At 46.1% G+C, this 20175-nt stretch overlaps 1 protein-coding gene across 1 annotated transcript; it reads right to left on the reverse strand.

The window, feature by feature from the left end:
- Nucleotides 1-14848: 14848 nt before the first annotated feature.
- LOC107122724 (uncharacterized protein K02A2.6-like) lies at nucleotides 14849-15562 on the reverse strand (the record flags this gene model as incomplete). Its single annotated transcript, XM_015425861.1, has 1 exon — nucleotides 14849-15562. A coding segment is annotated over one exon (714 nt), but the record flags the coding sequence as incomplete, so codon positions are not given.
- Between the last annotated feature and the right edge of the window lie 4613 nt (nucleotides 15563-20175).

Raw genomic sequence — 20175 nt, forward strand, 5'->3', positions numbered from 1 at the left:
TTAAACTTTAATTGTCATATTAATGGGTTTTCATTTCCTGAGACCACTTTGGAAGCCACTTCTGGCTAAAAAGTCTATGTGAGTGTGTGTGTGTGTACACATGATATGATGTATCCAAACTTTTACTGTATTCAAGGCATCTTGCATAGACTGATATGATTATACAATCTAAAAGACAGTAAAACAAATATAGGTATTTATATTGGTACAGGGTATATATGGGTGTAAGTATACGGCTGCGAGAGTTGGACTATAAGGAAGGCCGAGCGCCGAAGAATAGATTATTTTGAACTATGGTGCTGGAGAAGACTCTTGAGAGTCCCTTGGACTGCAAGAAGATCAAATCAGTCAATCCTAAAAGAAATCAACCCTGACTGTTCCCTGGAAGGCCAGATAATGAAACTGAAGCTCAAATACTTTGGCCACCAAATGAGAAGGGAGCACTCATTGGAGAAGACCCTGATGCTGGGAAAGATTGAAGGTCAAAGAAGACGGGGACGGCAAAGGATGAGATGGTTGGACAGTGTCATAGATGCAACGAGCATGAAGTTGAGCAAACTTCAGAGGACAGCGGAGGACAGGAAGGCCTGGCGGGATCTTGTTCATGGGGTCGCGAAGAGTCGGACTCGACTGTGCGACTGAACAACAACAACAAAATACATGGGATCTTGCTGATGAGGTTGAGATATGGTAGAACAATCTGAGAAGACTTACGGTGATGCACAGGTTCACGTAGCATACATAAAGTTCTTCAGGTAATTGTGTCCCAGACTGTGAAGGGTTTTAAAGAAAAGAACAGCAACCTGCTTTGGGCCTGAAGGCAGCCCATGATGTATTCCAGAGCCAGCCTGGTATGTATTTAATGGTCAACTTTCAATCTGGAAGTTAAAAAATCATGGACCAATGTGGCCAGGTTTGCTGACTCTAGAAGAGGGTCACTTTGAAAACCAAATGCTGGTGGGAAAAGGCACAGTGACATCCAATGATCCAGAAGAACCCCCCACCCCATTTTTACCTGATTTGACAGGAATAGCTTTACAGCATCTTAAACCAGCAGGTCATTCCATTCAAATACATTAGCTCTACCCACCAGTATCATATCTAACCAGTCTAGATTCAGTTTCAGTTTATTAACCTTTCTACTTGTCCAGTGTGGTACAGTAGATAGTGTGGTGGGCTAGGAATCTGTGGGACCTTGGTTCAAATAACCACTTCTGCCATGGAAGCTTGCTGGGTGACCTTGGGCCTGTCACAGATTGTCAGCCTACCCCACAGGGTTGTTGTTGTGAGAAAATGGATGATGGGAGAACAATGTTGTAAGCCACTTTGAGTCCCAACTGGGGAGACATATGGGATTTAAATTAATAAACGCATCATCCTAAATGCAAATGATTTGGAACAGAGACAGATGCTTCTGGAGGTTTATTTAAAGTAGGTTTGCCAAGTACTTACCGCAATCCGGCAGGGGACACATGCTCCCCGGCCAGAACATTTCTCCTTGTAACGCACCATGCCATCACCAGGAAATGACACTGGGTGACGCTCTGGCAATGGGGCTGAAAACTCGATTGTACCATCGAGTTTCTGGCCCCGTTGCCAGAGCGTCGCCTGGCGTCACTTCCTGGCGACAGCTTGGTGCGGCACGTCTGTTGTCCCCGCAGGAATGATCCTGCAAAGACGTCTTCGTCCCCCGCCGAATCACGGTAAGTACTTGGGAAGCCTGATTTAAAGTAATCCAAAAGCTTCAAATTATCTCATTTAATGGTTTGACATAGATATTAAAAAGATGGTTAAAAGGTTAGAACCTTGCAGGGAAATGTCATTCTTACGGACAACCTCTCTCTAAGTCCTTCCTGACCCCCCCCCCCCACAAGACCTAAACCAGTGGAAGGTGGTTGGAAAGATTCCCAGCCCATGTTCTAAGTGCCCACTCACAAATCAACTAAGAATAATAGGGCACAATGGTATTTGTCATCCTACAAATTTACTCCACTCAGCAGTGCAGCTAGAGCTGTCTCTGTAGTACGATTATAATGGATTAAGAAGAGGTGTCATTCAGGTATGCCTGAGGTTGCTTTAATACCGTACACTCAATCACCTTGTCCAAAAAGGAAGATTAAAGACACATCTATAACTTGCCAGATAATCCTTGACTGAAGAAGCCTTTTTCAACTGCAATGTCACCATTGTTTCTTTCAGAGTTTTTATAAAAATGCCCTCCACCAAAGAGTGCTAACTTTTCTAGGTAACAGGGCTCTCAAACTTTCCTGAAAAGACCTAATTATGTAATATCTAATATGTATGTCATGACTTAAAGTTCTTATGTATCCAAGTACCTTGATCACATCAGTCAGGGAGAGTAAGCCAAAACGACCCAGAACAAACACAGGAACTGCAATTTCACCATTGCAATTTCAACTGCAATGTCACCATTGTTTCTTTCAGAGTTTTTATAAAAATGCCCTCCACCAAAGAGTGCTAACTTTTCTAGGTAACAGGGCTCTCAAACTTTCCTGAAAAGATCTAATTATGTAATATCTAATCTGTATGTCATGACTTAAAGTTCTTATGTATCCAAGTACCTTGATCACATCGGTCAGGGAGAGTAAGCCAAAATGATCCAGAACAAACACAGGAAACAGAATTTTCTGATGCCTTTAGTAACAGATATGACTGCATTCTGGCACTGAAACTGCTTGATCACTATGGTCCTCTTCAGCGGCCCGGCTTTGGGTGCCCACGCCTTCTGAGATTATGCAGGTGGCCACCCAAAAGAAGGCACTCTTCTCAGTCATGGCACCAAAGCTCTGGAACTCTCTCCGCAGGGAGATTCATTTGTCACCTTCTGTTGCTGTCTTCTATCAGAGAGTGAAAAATCTTCTTTTGCTTGGCATTGCCTCAGTGACCCCCCCCAACTAATATTTTAACTGCTGCTTTTATGTTTGTATGCTGTCTAACTCTGTGTCACGGGCTGGGGTACCAGTCAAAGGGAGTCCAGAACAGACCAAGGTCAGGAGCCAAGAAGACAGTGCAAAGTCCAAAGCCAAGCCGGGGTCAGGAGCCAGAAACACAGGGCCAAGTCCAAAATCACTAACCAGAAGCATAGTCCCAAAAGCCAAGCCAGGGTCAGGAGCCTGGAACACAGAGCCAAGTCCAAAGCCAGGGGGTCCAAAGGTCTAAGTGCAAGAGCTGAGCCGAAGTGGATGTAAACAGCACGAACCTGACTTCTCAAGAAAATGTGTTGTTGTTTTTTGGACCACTGGAGCTGGCATATATGTTCAACAATTGTTCTACACTCCCTTCTAATTCCACTGCCAACTTCCCATGGGAGTAGGTCTTATATAACACTGGCCTGGCTCCACTGGTCTGACTGAGACCAACTCTATTTTCTGTTCCACTCCTAGCCCTGTCCCTTGCAATTACCATCTCTCCTGGTTACTATATATATAATGCAGTCATTATATAAGTTAATTAAGGCGTCATTTAAACATGATGCTTACTGAAGCTAAAGAACTCTCTCTCACATAGCAGTCTGTCCAGTTTCAAGTAGATGTCACATGAATGTAAATGCTTCATGAAACAATGCTTTTGTCTCACCCATGTCACATTTAAATCCAGCTATACAGTTTCCTCCAGGGCAGAAAAGAGGGATCATTAATGTATATAAAATCGTTTACTTTCATCTTTTTTTAGCTATCAAAAATCACTAATCAAGAGCAATTTAATTACCACAAATGAACACTATACTGAAGAAGTTTCCAACTTTAAAAATTTCTGCCTTGCACGACTGGGAATAATGTTTTCCCATACGAGACTCCCTCATTAAATCACAAGAATAGATACAAGCATGGGTCCCTGACTTACCAGGGGGCCACATTTTTGCCCTGTGGGGTGGGCAGTATGAGGCTGGGTGCCATCTTCTTGAGGTGCATCAGCATCTCCCCTGAGCTCTGTGTGGCTTGTGCGGGCCCCTGCAGCTCTCCTCGCTGGCCACCCAATCAGAGAGCTGGCCAGAGTAGTTCAGAAGTGGGGCCAGGCAGAAGGACCTTAGAGGGTTAGTCTTCATTTTGGTCCACCTGCTCAGCCTATATTTGGCCACCCGGTGCTCCTGGCCACGTAGACCTTCAGTGACCATCAGAGGCAGAGGGTGTAAGAGCAGCAGCAGCAATGCCAGCAGTAGTGTGGGAGCAGCAATGGCAGCAACAGAGGCAGGGATGGCAAAGATGCAGAGACATTGAAGAATGGCAGCAATAAAGACACCCATGAGTCTCTTTATATTGGTGGCTCCCACAACAGCCTTTTCCCGGTCTGCCTCACTCTTGCTCCTCCAGAGTCCTGCAGCCAGCCCACTAGAGAAATGTGTCAGCTTGATGGGGTGATGACCTAGGCCCACTCCCTTCCTCCAACAACCCTTTTAAGAGCCTTTGAGCCATTTTGCCAGCATTGCAACCCCCAATCCAAAGGCTAACAGCCTGTAGGCATCTCAGGGACAGCTTTGCTTGCAGCTTCTAGCACCTCAGTAATTTTCCTGCCAAATCCCTTTTCAGGACCTCTTTCCTGACACCTGAGTCAAGGCAATTTGTCACCCCCTCCCCTGCCACCCTTGGCCAGTAGCTCTTTTAAAGAACTGCCGTGGGCTGCTTTCACTTACAAGGCAGGATGTTTTTGTCATTCTGGGATGGCTGGCCTGGAGGCAGCTCAGGGGGATTTAGGCACCCCTGCAAGAGCATACCACACCCAAAGATGTATATATAGAGAGGGCTGTTCACGGGGATCATCATTCCTCACCATCTTAATTTGAGGCATAGTTCTTCATGCCATCACCAGCATGCCACCCAAGGCCACAAAGCCATAGTATGTCCAGCACCAGCATGCAGACCCCCCCCCTATTCAGGGCCGAGCAGGCTAAATCAGAGGTACAGGGTTCTCATACAGCCCCCAAAGGGGCAGCTAAGACTATCCCCATTACCATATGGGGCAAGTAGTGACTTCTTGCAAGGTCTTTCTCTTACCATGGAGTGCTAGGTGGAGTGGGTTGAGCAGCTGCGGTTGCTGACCACAGCTCCCTCATGGGTGGTACCCAAGGGCTCACTTGGGTATTTATTATTTACTTATTTAATTCAGTTTCTTTCCCACCTTTCCCGCAAGCATGCTCAGGGTGGGTTACAACATTAGGATAAAACAATAAAGATAGAACTATAAAATTAACCCTTAGACAATGGCAAACAAACTACAACACAGCTATTCTAGATTATGGATACCATACCTTGGATAGACCAAGCTGGCTAACATTCTGTGTCTTTGAAAACTGAAGACCATGATATAGATGGAAACAGAGAGGTAACAGGAGGAGCCAGATGACATTTGACATCCACTGCCTCACTGAAAAGCCTGGTGGAAGAGCTCCATCTTAGAGGATACCATCTGGCTCAATATCCACGGACACAGCAAAGCAGAACCACCAGGTGCCTTCTCCAGCCAGCACTTCCCGTACAGTTACTGACCTCCTGAATAATGTACACAAAGTAATATTTTGCTGAAATTAATCTGAGGTCTAAACCTCAAGAATGGTCCCAATAATAACTGTGGAACAACACCAGAAATAAACTAATTTAACTACTGCTATTTCATTTTTCATTTATCAAATCCTGTGTTTGGATTTGTTCCACAGACTTCAGTTTGATAAGACTACTGGAAAGGGCGTGGGTTTTTTAAGTGGCAGATCTGAATGTAGGACAGAGTATAGATCATTTGGAGATATAAATTATTATTACCCTCACAAGATATGTTAATTATAGCTACACACTTCAATATTTAAAATTTGAGTAATTCCATCAATTTTAATTGGATTTCTTGCATGCTTAACCTAATCTTATTCTTATATGTCTCTTATTGAATCAAATCCTGTAAAACCAATGTTTTATAAATACTGCATCTTGGCATTTGTCCCCTTTATTAACTCTCTAGGAAGGGAGGGATAAGAAAAAGAAAGAGTGGATAAAATTAATTAAACACAGTAATTTGTTTCAGAAAGCACTGGAGTGAATGAAGAAAGTTAAAATTGTTTTTAAAAGCAAGGGTAAAAACCCACAGTATTATCACATAATTGGTTTTACTAAAAAATCACATAATTGATTCTACTAAAATAAATCAAAGCATGAGAAAATTTAAATGGGATTATTTTTAAAGAACTGCTATTTTTTCTAAAAGGCTTTGAAAGAATCTGTGGTTTTTCTGCTTATTTTTTTCTTTTAAAAAACACATTCAGCGTCTCAGAGCAGCAGACTTGAAACATTTCCACTTCATCTGATAAAAATCAAAGAAGTAAAACTTATTTGCTGGAACCCTTACAGAGACATTAGGTTTTCCATATTTATAAACTGTTTTCACATGTGGTACTTCAAATCTAGCTTCCATGCTTGATTTAGTGGATTGATGCCAAATGCAGAGGCTTTCCATTTTGTTACATGTATCACTAAAGGGTGCATTAAACCTCCTATTGATATATTAAGTTTTGGTAGGCAAGAGGAATGGAACCAGTTTCCCCTCTAATATTGGGGAAATAAATGGATTCAGAAGCTGAAAAGATCCAGACAGGCACTAAATAGTACACGTAAGAGTTTAAATAGCAATTGGGTCACCAAGTATCAGAATAGTTTCCGGGGGGAGCCATGTTGTTCTGCAGTATAAGGATATAAGAACTCAGAGATTCCCATTCCAACTCATCTCTGACGAAGGGAGCTTTGACTCTCAAAAGCTTTTCCCCCGAAAATTTTGTTGGTCTCTAAGGCGTTACTAGACTCAAATCCAAGTATGAGAAGCATCTGCAAATGTTAAAAAAATAATAGCTTTTTATCAAGAATGTTATGTTGCTCACTTTTTATTCCTTCCTCTTTTCACCCCTTCCTTTTTCTCAGATTGCATCTTTGAAACTGCAGAATGTGTGCAGAGGAAGGCAGCACAATTTCTTGGCAACTGGGTGATGCTACTTCTATCCATGTATGTTGAGTGCCATCATAGCACCTTGGCTCATGCTTCATATTTACCAGCCTATACCCCTCCTGGAGGAGAAGGGCAGTGGATGCTCTGGTGCCTTTATATTATGTTTTGGAAAAGAGTATAAATTTTAGCAATAAGAAGAGTTATTATAATGCAACAAATCAAGGGGTTATACTTGTAACCATGTGGTGTGCGCTAATGGCAGCTATGTAAACTCAAAGGCAGTACATAAAATAAAAACACAAGCCATTTTGAACTGCGGAATAATAATTTCAAATAAGAAGTTCAAATGATCTCTTGCATAGAGAACACCTTGAGATACACTGTGATTAACCTATTGCAAGGGCTCAGCATGAGGTGTTTTTCACACTTCTACTTGTCCATGCAGAAATCTTCTAGTAGATCCCAGCCATAGTTTTCAGCCAGAAATCTCCAGTAAATGAATATGTAGTGATGGCTATAAGCATAGGTATCTTTAAAAGGGGATTAGACAGATTCATGGAGGATGGGTCTTTTTTCAGTGGCTACCAGCCCTGGTGACTAGAGGGAACCTCCATGATCAGAGGCAGTCTGAATCCCAGTGCCAGAAGGAAACATCAAGGGAAGGTCTTGGCCTCTGTGCCCTGTTGTTGGTCCTCCAGAGAAACTGGTAAGCCACTGTGTGAGACAGGATGCTGGACTAGATGGATCACTGGTCTGATCCATCAGGGCTTTTCTTATTTTCTTAAGAACAAATAGGCTGAGCCAGACACATTTGAGTTTAGAATGAATTTAAGCCCATTTATGCTCACTAAAGTTGCTTGGGAAGGAAGTCCTCAAAATGAAAGTTGATAGGATATGCATTACACTCTCCCTTCCACCCTTTCCCAGAACGTATGACTGGATTAAAAACAATTAGGGCTGCGGTCACACGGAGCATTAGCCACGCTACAGAGACAGAAGATAGGTGGAGTTTCCGGGCGCGATCACAGCACCACATCTGGGAAGCGTAGAGCTCCCGTGGTGAACCCGAGGCTTCCCGCCGAAGATGCAGGGTGAAAAACTAGTACCTCCGAGGTACTCGGTTCTGGAAACCGCGGGGCAAGGGGCGGCGTCTGATCACGTTTCCGGTGGTAGGTCGTGGCATCCGGCGCCCGCCCATGTCCCGTCGCTAAAAGGTTTTTTTCCAAGTCTCCACGGGATGCGCACAAGCACCCAACGGTGCATGCGCACACTTCGTTTAAAAACAAACAACACAGCCCCCTCCTCTTTTCTGTACCTCCCCACTCCTGGCTCGGCCTGCTTGAGAGGAACTCTCTGCACCGGGCGGCAGAGGAGGAGGTGCAGGGGGGCGTGGTGGGAGGGTGGCTGGCTGAAGCTCCTCCTGGAGGGGACCGGATGGAGGACACAGTTTGCATTCCTCTGCAGCACTGGAAGGGGTTAAACCCACGGAGCCTTTCGCTAGAGAGGCAGCTTCTTTGCCACGCCACAGGATTGTCCTTTGATCAGCACCTCCCCCCTAACCACGGGATCTCGACGGGACGTCTACAGGACCTCTACGGGACGTCTGATCGTGCAACCGTACGTTATTTTGCTCCGGGGCAAACAGCCACGCTTCCCCCCCATTTTCCTGCCCGTGTGACCGGGGCCTTGGTTAGTATCCTGCCACGGAACCATGGTTTTGCTTTTAGGCTGGGACAGGTAGTCACAAGACACTGAATTGGCAGAAGTTGGGATGACAGTGGCTTTTTATGGTATGACTGGCGGAGGAGACTACCAAATGCTGGAGATGGCCCTGTTATTTAACAGATCCCCAAATGGTGATCTGTGATTGTTATAGATTGCACAGAAAAGCAGGTTTCCTGAGAAAGGAAATAAAACAGCTGATCTGGAGGGGAAAGTTTCATTCATCTTTTGAGTTAGTTTTGGTCTTGGTCTGAAATTTAACGTCTGGATCAGTAGCCAAAGGGTTTGGCTTCTGAGGGAAGAGACTTTGGGAGTCCGTGATTTCTGTCAGGGAAATGTCAGAAAAGTGATTCTATAGAGAAGAAGAGGGACTCTATTGTCTTAAATATATTAGAACTACCCTGAGGGAGAATTTAGATTCTCCATCAAGAAAGCTACAGAACAGCTTTATACAGACAATGGATATTGGAGAAGGATTTGGCAGAGGTCTGGGTAGTTAGAGAGAACTTCCATAACTTCCTGCCAGTGAAAGGGGTTGGGAAGAGAACCCTGGTCTGTGGTAAAGGGGACAAGCTTAGATACCTCAGGAGTTAGTGAAAAGCTGTACTATCTAAAAGGGAATACCTAAAACTCTGAAGGGAGAAATCTAGAAACTATTTAATATTTAAGATTCTGTGTAACAGCTGAAATATATACTAAGCAAAGCACCTCTCAATGAAAAGATATTGAAACTCTGAAAATAAGCTACAACAATACTCTCGTGAATGTTCAAAAACCTCAATTCTGTGTATGTATATATTTGAAAGTTTTACCTCAGCAACCTCTATATCTCGAATCCTCATCTCCCTTATAAATAAAAGCCAAATGGTGGTGGCACTTCTCTAGAACATTCCACACGCTCCGGAATTGGTTGGCACCCTGGTGTGTCACTCAGAATCTGTCCCTATCGCCTCCAACATTCTAAACATTTTGCTGTTCCTCCCCCCCCATAGCCAGTCAGAACACAGAAGTTATTTGCATATGCAGCCTCATTGGCCTTTGCCTCGGAACACAGAGGTCGTTTGCATATGCGACTTGATTGGCTTTTGCCTCTAACATTCTAAACAGTTTGCTGTTCTGAGGTAAAATGTGTCCAATCTCCAGGTGAGGGCTGAAGATCACCCAGAATTACAACTGCTCTCCTGATGGCAGAGATCAGTTCCCCTGGAGAAAATGGTGGGCTCTGTATCCTTATATGCTGCTGAGGTGGCCGCCATATGACAGCCAATGTGACGTAGCAGTCAGGGCTTCAGAGCACTGCAGGTGTGTGGGGGGTGGAAAGCTGAAGAGTGAGGGGGAAATAAAGGTAGGTTGATGAGTGGCTGGGAAGGAGATAGGGTTGCCAACTCTGGAGGTAAATTCCTGGAGATATGAGGGATGGAGCCTGGGGAGGGTGAGGTTTCAGGAGGCATGGGACCTCGGACAGGTACAAAGCCACAGATTCCACCCTCCAAACCAACTATTCCCTTCTGGGGAACCATCATTGCCAATCTCCAGGTGAGGGCTGGCGATCCCTCAAAATTACAACTGTGTTTTAGGTAGCAGAAATCAGTTCCTCTGGAGAAAATGGTGGACTCAGTGTCATTATACCCTGCTGAGGTCACCACAGCAAATTGATACTGAGTGTCCAAGGCCGGGGCACCCGCCCAGAGCCTCTTTCTAGGGGCCGTTGTATTTATTTCCACAACGGTCCTTTTTCCTAGTATTTCTATATTTCCTGCCTATTTATTAAAATCTTGATTCTTTTTTGAACGTTAATTTTGCCTCACATGCCATTTCATGAGGGTATTTTAAAACAAGACAGCTCTTGTATTCCCTCTAGTTCCTGTGCTGGGTCATAAGTATAAACTAATATCTGTGATAGGGTGTTGAAGCTTATAAAATAAAATAAAGAAGAAATACATGCTACTGAAGGGTGGCTCAGTCACTGAGATGAACTAAAATATTTTTGGTGGGAAAATTTGCTCAATAGTGGGGAAGCATCAGGGGTCTGTCACAATGATTCAGTTACGTTGCCAGATAATATAACTTACTAGCCTGATACCCATGCTTCGCTATGGTATTTAAGTTCTGTAAATCCAGATATAATACTGATGATGTGGAATTTGAAATGTGACATTTGTTGTAGGAATTCTATTGGAGAAGATTGTAGTGTAAGAAATGAAGTGAGACATACATACTTCCCCCCCCTCTACTGAAGGACCTCTCTCTAGACCACATTGGTGGTTCTGCCCTCAGGTGCTAGGATCACCAGGCTGCTTGATGAGCTCACTCTGGAGCAGGCCACATAGAACTGTCCATTTAAGAAGCAGTCATAATTTAAGAAGCAGGGGTCATGTTTCTCAGAAATCTCTTCATGGGGATTTTGACAGCATGGTAGGAATGCACTCCCCTTATTTTGGTTTTCTTAGTGCAGGGGTTTGGCCTGGGCATTACATTTATGGGGAGGGTATCCCCCCCTTTTTTTCTTCTTTTTCTTTTCTTTTTTTTTTTACAAAATGTTTCTCATATATGTTACATTTTAGAACTGGGACATATCTACATATTCAAAATGCCATCCAAGCAATCAGATATTAAGCAAGTTCATATGAACCAGTTTTCTAGAACCCACATTATGAGAATATAAATAACCTAATAAAAGAAACCAGTTTTCTACAAATTTGCAGTATATTTCCATTGTGGATGGGAGTGTGGCTAAGCTGGGCCAGCAGCACCACTAAGGTGATCCTGCTGGGGCGGCATCCCTGATAGATTAAAGTACCCTGGTCCCGCTCCTACACCTGACAGACACCACCTGTCTGGTGTTGGGGGGGGAATTATGTTTAAATGCATCAGGGAGGCTGGACCGGCAGCATCACTAAGGCAATCCTGCTCAGCAAACCTCTTGGAGACTGTAAGCATCCCACCTCCTCACCAAACCTGACAGGCAGCTGCCTATCCAGTGTAGGAGGGGGAGGGGTGGAATATTAGAAGCCACTGTGGAGGCAGGGCTGGAAGGATCACTAAGGCGTTACTGCTGGGCTGGACTCCTTCATGGCTTTAAGCACCCTGCAACCACTGCTGCACCTGACAGACAACGGCGTGTTAGGTGTAGGAAGTGGGAGGAGTGTGTTGGAAGCCATCAGAGAGGCTGGGCCAGCAGCATCGCTAAGGTTTTCCTTCTGGGGCAGCGTCCCTGATGGATTAAAGTACCTTGGCCCTGCTCCTACACCTGACAGGCACCGGCCTGTCTGGTATTGGGGGAGATTGTATTTAAAGGCATTGCAGAGGCTGGGCCAGCAGCAGGGCTAAGGCAATGCTGCTGAGCAAACCTTCCTGGCAGCTTTAAGCATCCCACCTCCTCACTTACACCTGACAGGCAGCTGCCTGTCAGTGTAGGAGGGGGAGGAAGGAGGGGGGAGGAGGATTAGAAGCCACTGTGGAGGCGGGGCTGGCAGGATCACTAAGGCGTTACTGCTGGGGTGGGCTCCCTCATGGCTTTAAGTACCCTGCAACCACTGCTGACCTGACAGACAACTGCCTGTTAGGTGTAGGAGGTAGGGGGAGTGTGTTGGAAGCCATCAGAAAGGCTGGGCCAGCAGCATTACTGCACCTGATAGGTGGTTGTTTGCCATTCCTGATTTCCTCAACTGTCATTAGCTCTGTGCAGTCTCCTGTAATTGTTGTTTTTACCTCAGAACACTGAGCTCTGCATCTGACCAATCAGAGAGTGGGGGGGTGCAAGGAGGCAGCAGCCTGGCAGCCACATAGGAATCATTTGGGGGAGCACATTTTACCCCTTTTGACCAACTTAGGGGTCGAATTCCTAAAAATCCCTTCTAGTGAGCCTCTACACCATGGTAGGAGTGCTCTCCCCAAAATTCGTGTTTCTAGGTCCAGCGGTTTGGTCTGGGCATTGATTTTATGGTGAGGGGACTTTCTTATATATATAGATGTGATACTCATTTAGAGTCCAGTGGCACCTTTAAGACCAACAAAGTTTTATTCAGCTTTGTTGGTCTTAAAGGTGCCACTAGACTCTAAATTTGTTCTACTCCTTCAGACAAACATGGCCAACCACCTGGGACACAGACCAACAGGACTGACCACTCAGTGAGTAAAAACAGGATTCTTTGCTCATACGAATTCTGTCTGCTGCTAATCTGAAACCTGCACTGTGTATGCTTGATTTCTCTTGAGTAACAGTCAAGAAGGCCATGTTGGTATGTTGGCATGCCACCCACATATTCCCTCTCATTTTTGCTCCTCCACTGAGATTGGAATGTTTAGTTTCACCTCTAGCAATGCTTTTAGAGCTAAATGAATAATAGCCCTATAAAAACAGTATTTAGCACAGAAATAAAGAGGGACTCATAACATCTATAGGTGTTGGCAAGAACTACCTAAGATGCAGTAGCAACTATTAAGTAAAAGTATAGTTAAAACAGTAGCAGGCCACCAGTCTTTTAATCACAGGTTTGCTTCCTCCATGGCCCTCAAAATGTCTGAACCTTCTAATTACCATAAATATTTACTAACTGGATAATCATCTGTAGATTAATATTCTCCTGTGCAAAGTGTAATTAAAAAAGTGAATCAATAAAATGCAGAAGTAGATGGTTATTTTACAGCTTTAAACGGCAGTCTAATTACAATTGAATGAAAGCAGTAATTTTAATGTATCTAATATCATTGCTAAGCTCCCATTAATTTTCACAGAACAGCTCAGCAGCCTGATCAGACAGCTCTATCTATAGAATTTCCCTCACCAAGAGTTCAAGACTTGGCTATTAACTTTGTAATAGCAAGAGTGGTGAACATTTACATAGCATTGCTGCATAAAAAGCCCTTCATGTGTAGCTATTGGACTAAAAAGCTTGCTACTTTAAAAAATATATATTTTCATTCCGTTCAGTCATTTTTGTAAAAAGTTGGCATTGTGTGTATAAAAATAAGTCTTGGTCAGTGTTAATAGGGCTTTTTATACCTGCACAAGAAATGCCTCCTGATCCTTATATGTTCATACATTTTCTCCCCACTTCACTCTTACTAAAACATGCTTTTCAAGCTCTGATCAACACAGGGCTGTGACAGGGAAGATATTTACTTTGAAAGGCAGAATTAATGTAAGGTTTGTCTTGATATCTGTGCCATAACACCTTAACATTGTTTTGGTGTTCTATTGTGTGAAATTGCACTATATTATGGCATGTGGGTATGTGAGTGTTTGAAGTATTTGTTAGATCGTGCTAACAAAGGACTCGTAGAGTGATTCAGCAAGTGATTCAGCTTTATTTAGAAGTAACGAACAAGCTCTAACTCAGTAAGAAACCAGAACAGAAAACAGTGGGAGCTTATGCTCCTTTTAAACATAACCGGGCTAATGTAGCCACGCCTATTTACAAATAACAACCAATGAGATTGCTAGGATAAAGACCAATGGGAGTCTTTCCCTCCTAGGGAATGGTATCGTTCTGATTGGTCGCTGTTACGAAGCGACCAATAGGAAGTTCGCTCAGAGGAGCCCTGGTCTGGCTCGAAGCTTAACATGGGAGTCCTATGAGGTGATTCATGTAATCATTTCAATACATTACAATTCCTCCCCCCTAAGTTAAGCCATCATCCCAATTGTTTTATTATTTACATACATACAATCAACCCTTGTACATCAGTTATTCCAACAGTATTTACACTCATAGTCCTTCAGATAAGTCGGCATTTGCCGCGAACGCTGGGACCTGCGGAGCGGTGCAGGCTCCATGGGCAGACAAGGTTGTGGGTCAGAGTGGGGTTCACTACAGCCTGGATCAGGCACAGACTCGACTGGGATTTCAGCCCCGCACACAGGGTTCTGCCCTGACTCGGGGACAGTACCGGGCCTTTCGGTACTCACCGCCTGCTCTGGGGGTGTCCACTCGACATCAGGGGATTCAGCCGTCGGAGAGTCAGAGCTGTCCCTAGCCCAACGTCTCCTTAACTGATCTATGTGGCGCCGCCATATTCGACCGTCAGCTAACTGCACCACATACATTCGAGTACCCACAGAGTCGGATATAACCCCAGGAAGCCACAAGTGCCCGTTTGCATAATTTCGTGCGAAAACCTTGTCCCCTTTTTCAAACATGCGCACCTTCGGTTGCGCAGTGGTACGCTCGGACTGATCTTCTGATAGGTCTGGGTGCATACGGTTCAAACGGGTCGTGAGTCTCCGCCCCATTAACAATTCGGCCGGACTACGGCCTGTAGCACTACAGGGGGTGGTGTGCTGCAGCAAAAGAAAGGAGCCCAGCCTCTGGCTCCAGTCCCCTTCGTCCATTTTACCCAGGGCCTCTTTGGCCGTCCTGACCATCCGTTCGGCTTGGCCATTAGATGCCGGATGGAAAGGGGCCGAAGTCATTTGGCGTATGCCATTACTCGTGAGGAAGAGCCTAAATTCCTCAGACACAAATTGAGGCCCGTTGTCACTGACGATGACGTCAGGCAACCCGTGGGTGGCAAAAAGTCGGCGGAGCGCATGGATCACAGCAAGTGATGTGGTCGATTTCATATGCACGACCTCCAGCCATTTGGACATAGCGTCCACCACAATTAGGAACATTTGCCCTTGGAGAGGGCCAGCAAAATCTATATGCAATCTGGCCCAGGGTTTACCAGATGACTCCCAGCCTTGGGGTGTAGCTTGTGGGGGATCGGGTCTGACTTGCTGGCATTTGGGACACCCTCGTACCCATTCTTCGATCTCTTTGTCCAGCCCCGGCCACCAGACATACCCTCTGGCCAACGCTTTGGTGTGTACCATACCGGGGTGACCCTCGTGCAGCGACTCTAACACTCTCGTCCTGAGTTTGTCAGGAACCACCACCCTGTTCCCCCATAATACACAGCCCTTAGAAATGGATAGTTCATTTTGACGGCTTTTGTAAGGGCCGAACTCCGGTTCAACGCTTCCAACCGGCCACCCCCTCCAAACCCAGTTTAATACTCGGGACAGCACGCTATCCTTGGCCGTGTGTGCTGCAATGTCCCTGGATGATACCGGGGGTCGAGGAAGCTCCTCAATTGCCAAGACCTCACAGGCGGGGGCAGGGTCTGCGCCAATGTCCGGCACCGGGCACCGGCTGAGGGCATCCGCATGCCCAATCGCTTTCCCAGGCCGGTGCTCTAAGTCAAAATCATAAGCCTGCAAAAATATCGCCCATCTAAGCATGCGTGGGGACATGATGTTTGGCAATTGCTTATCGGGCGCAAAAATCCCCAGTAGCGGCTTGTGGTCAGTGACCAGCAAAAATCGTCTGCCAAAAATAAAATCATGGAACTTTTTGACAGCCGCTACCAACGCCAGACCCTCCTTGTCTATCTGGGCATAGTTCCGCTCTGCCGCAGATAGTGATCTAGAATAAAAAGCGATAGGCGCTTCGCTCCCATCAGGCATCAGATGGCTTAAAACTGCGCCTACTCCAAACGGTGAAGCGTCAGCAGCTAACACCAGGAGCTTGTGTTCATCATAATGCGTGAGTACGGCATTAGATGTCAGCAGCTCCTTGACTCCCACAAAAGCCTTTTCCTCGGCCTGCCCCCACTTCCATTTTGCCTCCTTGTGCAAAAGCGCGTGCAAAGGGGCCGCCACTGATGCCTTATGCGGTAAAAACGCATGATAAAAATTCAGGAGTCCTAAAAAGGATTGGAGCTCCTTCTTACTCACCGGCCTGGGGGCGTTTTGGATTGCAGATACCTTCTCATCCGTGGGGTGGACTCCCTCTGCGTCAATGCGAAACCCCAGGAAGTCCACACTTTCCACCCCGAGCGTGCATTTTGAGCGCTTAACTCTGAGGCCGGCATTTTGAAAACGCCTGAGGACCTCTTTAACCCGGTCCAGTAGTTCCTGTTCAGACCCGCCCGCAATCAGCACGTCGTCAAAATAGGGCACTGTGCCAGGTACCCCCCTTAGTAGACGTTCCATGAGGCCCTGAAAAATCCCAGGTGCTACGTTGACCCCGAATTGCAGCCTGTTCACTTTAAAAGCCCCTTGGTGGGTTACAATTGTTTGGGCCTCGGCAGCCTCCGGGGTGACAGGCAACTGCTGGTATGCCTGGGCCAGGTCAAATTTGGCGAAAATCTTGCCACCCCCCAGGGAAGCCAAAATGTGGCTTATTACCGGGACCGGGTACGAATGTTGCTGCAGCGCCTTGTTAATCGTACATTTGTAATCGGCGCATAGTCGTATGGACCCATCTGATTTGACAGGGGTTACGATCGGGGTCTCCCATTTGCTGTATGGTACTGGCTCTAAAACCCCTTGCTCAACTAGTTTGTCAATCTCTTTTTCCACCTTATGTTTGAGAGACACAGGTACTTTCCGATACTTCAACCTAATAGGTTTGACTGACGGATCTAAGTCAAACGCAACCGGGGGGCCCTTGTACCTTCCCAACCCTTCGGCAAATACATCAGGGAACAGGTCGTACAGCATGCCCCATTTATTTTCAGACATCCTGTTAATCCCAGAAATACCGATGCCCAATGGCTCAAACCAATCTAACCCTAGCAGGTTAACCCGGTCTCCCTCTGCAATCAGGAATGACAGTTTAACACATTTCCCCTTATACTCAACAGTAACAGAGTCCCGTCCGGCCAAGGGAATTCGGTTGCCCTGGAAGTCGGACACTCTGGTTCCCGCAGGCTGGAGCCGCCGCCGGCTTCGGTTCGGGAACAACTGGCGCCAGGACGCGGCAGAAATCACCGTCACGGACGATCCTGAGTCCACCTCCATTGTACAGGGTCGGCCGTCGAGGAGTGGAGTCACGGTGATCTTGCCCTGGCTGCTGGTGCGATTTACGGCCGATGCGCTCGACAAGGTCGCCGTCAACTGGCAGCTTGCTTCCGATGCTGAGGAACGGGTCTTGCCTTGGGTGCTGACTGGAGTGCCCCTCTGCGCTGACCGGTTGTTAGTTGAGGGATCCTTCTTCGCTGATCTGCAGACTCTGGCCAGATGACCACGCCGCCCACACGCTCTGCAGTCGACATCACGAGCCCAACAGGAGCCGCGCTGGTGCTTCCCGCCACAACCGGAGCAAGGCTTGACGTTGGTAGTCTTCGCTGGGGTCCGCTTGCCTCGAACCGCGTTGACGTCATCATCCGCGTCTTCGCCCTCGCTGTCTCGTTGAGCGTGTATACTGGGCTCTGCCACCCGCTGGCGGACCTCCTTCGTGGACTTCTCCGCTGCTTCCGCGGCCACGGCCTCTTCGTAGGCCACTGCCCAGGTCAGGGTGGTGCGGGCGAACAGCCTCTGTTGCAGCCTTTCATCTTTGAGACCGCAGACGAGACGGTCTCTGAGGGCTTCCTCCACGTTGTGGAAATTACATGGCCGTGCGGCTTTGCGAAGGGCCGCCACGAAATCTGCGATGGTCTCGCCTCCGGCCTGGTTCCGCTTGTAAAAAGCGTGCCGGCAGGCGATCTCCGACGGTTGTGGAGAATAGTGAGCCTTAAGCTTCTCCGTGATGTCAGCGTAGGTGACAGTCTTTATATCAGTTGGGGCCACCAACGACCTGGCTATGTCGAAGGTCCCCTTCCCGCAGGAACTCAGGAGGCATGCTCGTTTCTTCGCCTCATCGGTGATGTCGTGGGTCTCCAGATGGAACTCGAACCTGGACAGGTAGGAGTCCCAGTCTTCTGAGGAGGGTTCGAAGCACTCGAACTTCTGGCTTCCAGCCATCGGGGGAGACTTGGGCACCGGAGCTGGTGGCGCCTCCGCCGGATCGGCTGCTGTGCTCTGCTCGCTTCCTTCCGAGTCCGAAGTGTGGATGTCCGCAGGGCTGCCTACCTGCTCTAACATCCCATCCTCGTCGCCAATTGTTAGATCGTGCTAACAAAGGACTCGTAGAGTGATTCAGCAAGTGATTCAGCTTTATTTAGAAGTAACGAACAAGCTCTAACTCAGTAAGAAACCAGAACAGAAAACAGTGGGAGCTTATGCTCCTTTTAAACATAACCGGGCTAATGTAGCCACGCCTATTTACAAATAACAACCAATGAGATTGCTAGGATAAAGACCAATGGGAGTCTTTCCCTCCTAGGGAATGGTATCGTTCTGATTGGTCGCTGTTACGAAGCGACCAATAGGAAGTTCGCTCAGAGGAGCCCTGGTCTGGCTCGAAGCTTAACATGGGAGTCCTATGAGGTGATTCATGTAATCATTTCAATACATTACAGTATTAGAGTGTTTGCAAAGCCACAAGTACTACTAATTAGCCCCAACAGGAGAGGCCCATTAGTTCAGCTGAAAGAAGGAACAGGAAAGTAAAAAGGCTGTTCCTTTGGAGTGGACAGAAAAGCTGGATAAACTTGTTAGGAATAAGGAACGGAAGAGAATGCATCCCAGCTGTTGTAATGGGGTACAGTTTTGAATTGGAAATGCTTGCTTGTTTGGGTATTTGTAGACTTTACCAATGAATATATGTATTGTAATCCTTGTCTGGTATGAGCATCCTTAAACAGCAAGGTGCAAAAGACTGGAGGAATGTCCCCAGTTCACAGGCTTAAATCCTGTGAAAAGTAACAAGTTGTGAATGGAGTTGTGGATTGGAAGCAATGAGAGCTATGAAGAATCTCTCCAGTTCAGAGACTACAACAGGCACAAGGAGCAGCTGCATTCACTTCAATGGCTTCGGGGAAATTCCATGTAAGTAAGTTAATGTATACAACAAATCTGCTTTCTTCATGAATCGGAAAGCCCCTATATATGTGCCTAATTGGCTGCTGCCCAGCTTGCTAATATGAGGAATCCATGTGATTTTGTACATCGTGACTGTGTATGTACAAAACCATTACCTCTACTGGTACTACAGTTATCACGTTTTGGTACTTGCTACTGAAGCAAGAAAAGCCAGTTCTGAGAGATTTCATTTATTTATTTTTGCTTGCTACTTCATCCCCTCCCTTTCTGTGGCTATTACAGATAGTCATTCATATAGACCAATGACTTCTCTATTACTACTACCATATCACTAATTAGATCAAGCATTAATAACTTATGGGCAGTATGCTGTACTTCAAATCTTTCCCTCCCTTGGCTTTTATCCTATTTCCATGAGTTTCTTAGTTGCTGTAAATTCTTGGAGAAATATCATTTGTACTGATGAGGCCACATACATAACAGGACTAATGTAACCCCACACAAAGCTGGACTCAATATAGCTGTAACTGGGCACAAAATTGCATCCTTGAAAATTGATGTTGGCTGGATTTTTTAAATTCCAGGTTTTCCCACAGTTGCATTTCTCTCTTTGAAAGCGGGTGGTCAGGGTATTTCCTGCATTGCTACAATGGTGCTCAGTTTACCCTTGGCCTAAAAAACCATTCCATAAAAATACTTGAATATAAATAATGGTTAAATAATCAGAGCATGCATTCTTGGGTGGCAAAGAAAGCTCATGAGCCAGCCAATGTTAAGCCCTTTAAAACTGGTGTCAACTGGAAAAATTTAAACATTCTCCT

This window comes from Gekko japonicus, unplaced genomic scaffold, assembly GCF_001447785.1.
Source record: "Gekko japonicus isolate JY-2015 unplaced genomic scaffold, Gekko_japonicus_V1.1 scaffold2500, whole genome shotgun sequence".
Lineage (NCBI taxonomy): Eukaryota > Metazoa > Chordata > Lepidosauria > Squamata > Gekkonidae > Gekko > Gekko japonicus.